Source organism: Aplysia californica, unplaced genomic scaffold (genome assembly GCF_000002075.1).
Source record: "Aplysia californica isolate F4 #8 unplaced genomic scaffold, AplCal3.0 scaffold00099, whole genome shotgun sequence".
In the NCBI taxonomy this organism is placed as follows: domain Eukaryota; kingdom Metazoa; phylum Mollusca; class Gastropoda; order Aplysiida; family Aplysiidae; genus Aplysia; species Aplysia californica.
The window spans coordinates 104450-107313 of NW_004797369.1; the positions used below are offsets into that span (position 1 = coordinate 104450).

The 2864-nt window shown below is 39.9% G+C and overlaps 1 protein-coding gene across 1 annotated transcript in view; it reads right to left on the minus strand.

The window, feature by feature from the left end:
• Positions 1-2864, minus strand: part of LOC101858173 (protein lifeguard 1) — a gene marked incomplete in the record, with an annotated part of 21357 nt that overhangs the window by 4829 nt on the left and 13664 nt on the right. Inside the window, 1 exon segment of the mRNA XM_035968944.1 lies at positions 2264-2305. Coding sequence (XP_035824837.1) covers positions 2264-2305 — 42 coding nt within the window.

The following is a 2864-nucleotide window of genomic DNA, read 5'->3' on the forward strand; positions in this document are numbered from 1 at the left end:
GGGGTTTGTTAGTAAGTTTTTTTTACGGCGCTCGCAACTGCATAAGGTCATACGAGCACCAAGGAGTGGATGTCAACAGAGAAGTCCAAAACGGGAATCAGACTTACTCTGTTCACCTCTCTAGCTTCAACAGAACAAAGTCTGCTTCAACTATCAAGGAATCCAGGAAATAGCAGTTCACAAGAGAGTGACAAACATACAAAAGAAGTAGAGGAAAATGGCGATAGTAATGATGATGAAAGAAAAAAAACAGCAGTTCCCCCTATGTTGTTCCAGTACACTATGAGCATGACATTGATAAATCAGCCCATTTACAATTCTACTGTGCATAAGAATATGTTAATATTCCCCCCCCCCTCCTTTGGGGATGGCCTAAAGACAACTTCAATCAGTGGCATTGCCCAGAGGTGGCATAAGCTTTAACAACAGAAGAAAAAACACAAGTTCTACCACACAAAATGTCAACGATTTCCCTCCTCACAACAACTCAACATTTAGTTTTGTCTACACATTTTCAGCACTTGCAACTCAAGTATTGTTTGTTTAGTATAAGTAGAGGTTTTAAGGCGCTCGCAACTGCAAAAGGTCATATGAGCGCCAGAAGATTAGTTTAGTTTTAAGAAAATTAGTAGAGGTTTTACGGCGCTCGCAACTGCATAAGGGCATATGAGGGCCAGAAGATTAGAGCTGTTACAAGAGAGTACAAACATAAAAAAGAAGAAGGGGAGATAAGGACGATAGATGTTTGATAGGAAAAAAGAAGAAATTAGTCAATTGAAGGAAGAAACAAGACAAATAGACAGAAACAATGAGCAGGAAGAGATGAAGTAGGACCTTCCAGCGGCACCTTTCACCAACCACTGGCAGTAAACTACTGTACATCATGTAGTTTAAGTGAACGCTCTCGCTACAAGAGTGTTGCTTTTTTATAAATTTGTTCCACAGGAAACCTCATTGGCATAATGTTTTAGTAAAGAGTTTTACGGCACTTGCAACACAATAAGGTCATACAAGTGCCCAAGATTAGAGTTGTTACAAGAGAGCAACAAACATAAAAGAAGACTAGCTGGGCCCCCTTTCGATGAAAGGAATGATCGGTGCATTAACGTCAGCCAAAAGTCATTGGCTTATGATATTTACATTCTACTGGAATGGAGCAATAAATCTTGAGAGATGCAAAATTAGAAGGTTTAGATCTATACTCTCAAAACAGTGCGCACGGTTAGTGAACGGAAACCCCCTTTTCTAAAATTATAGAGACAGAAGCGTCGGCATAAAAAAAAGCGATCGATGAAATAAAGAAATTTAGCTTTTTGCAGCAAAACTGTCTCAAAACTAAAAAAACTAAGGGCGTCATGATCTGGAGAACATTTTAAAGAATTTTTTTGCGAAAACCGCATGTCGATCTATGCAGCCATTAAAAAGCCTTTTTAATAGCAAAATTAGTCCACCACAAATAGATAATACAAGAAGAGATATAAATGATAGAAGATGCTCAGACAGGAAAGAACGAGCAAACCACGGATAACAACCCGCCAACCATGCACAGGCAAAGTTTGACAAAAAAACGAAAAACTACCCAGTCAAACAGAAAAAAAAATTGAACAAGATGAGGGGTTAGTGTATATTATTTTGTTTTTAGTTTTGTTTTAGTAGAGGTTTTACGGCGCTCGCAACTGTATAAGATCATATGAGCACCAAGGGGTGGATGTCAACAGAGAAGAGTCTTTACAGGAAATCAGGCTTACTCTGCTCACCTCTCTAGCTTCAAAAGCACAAAGTCAGCTTCAACTATCAAGGCACCCCGGAAATAGCGGGTCACAAGAGTGTGACAAACATACAAAAGAAGAAGAGGAAAAATGACGATAGTAAGGATTAGGAAAGAAAAAGCAGAAGTTCCCTATTGCAGTTCAGGCACAGTTATGAGCATGACATTGATGAATCAGCCCATTTACAATTCTACTGTGCATAAGAACATGGTTAATATCCCCCCCTTTGGGAATGGCCAAAAGACACTTCAATCAGTAGTACCGCCCCAGGGGGGGTGGAGGGGTAGATGAGAAGTTAGAGTATATTTTTTGTTTGCTCAAGTACAGAGAAGCAAACTGACAGAACAACCTCCATTTAGTGACGGGGAAAAAAAACAAACAAAAAAAAAAAACGAGAGAGGGACAGACAGAAACAACAGATGGAAAGAACAGAAGTAGGACAGCCAGTCAGCAGCACCCACCCTCCAACCACCCACGAGGCACGAGGAACTCACCTTTGTCTGGAAAGCAAAAATGGTCAGGGCCAGAGTCACCACCTGCGGGGAGGAAAAAAAAAAGATAAAATTGCAAACATTTTTTTTTTGGTTTGAGTATGCGTTTTACGGCACTTGCAACACAATTAGGTCATATTATAAGTGCAGAAAATGATCGAAAAGGATGCTCAGGACAGGCTTCGCTGGAGTAATGCTGTTGATGGCCTGTGCTCCACTGGGAGTTAAATAGGGCAAGAGAGATAAGTGCAGAGAATTAGAGGTGTTACAAGAGAGTAGTAACAAACCTGAAAAAAAAAGGAGGAGAGATATAAAAAAGATAGATTTTTCATAGACAAGAAGAAGCAAAAACCACACCAGGACACACGCCAACCACACACAAAACAAATGCACATTTATGAGCGTGCTCACAATATGAATTACTTCTCATCATCTATGAAAGAAAGATATAACAGGGATCAAATGTGTAACTTGCCAGACCCACAGGGCTAAAAGAGCAGACAGAAAAAGCCATAAGTCATCCTTAGAGCAGACAGAAAAAGCCATAAGTCATCCTTAGAGCAGACAGAAAAAGCCATAAGTCATCCTTAGAGCAGACAGAAAA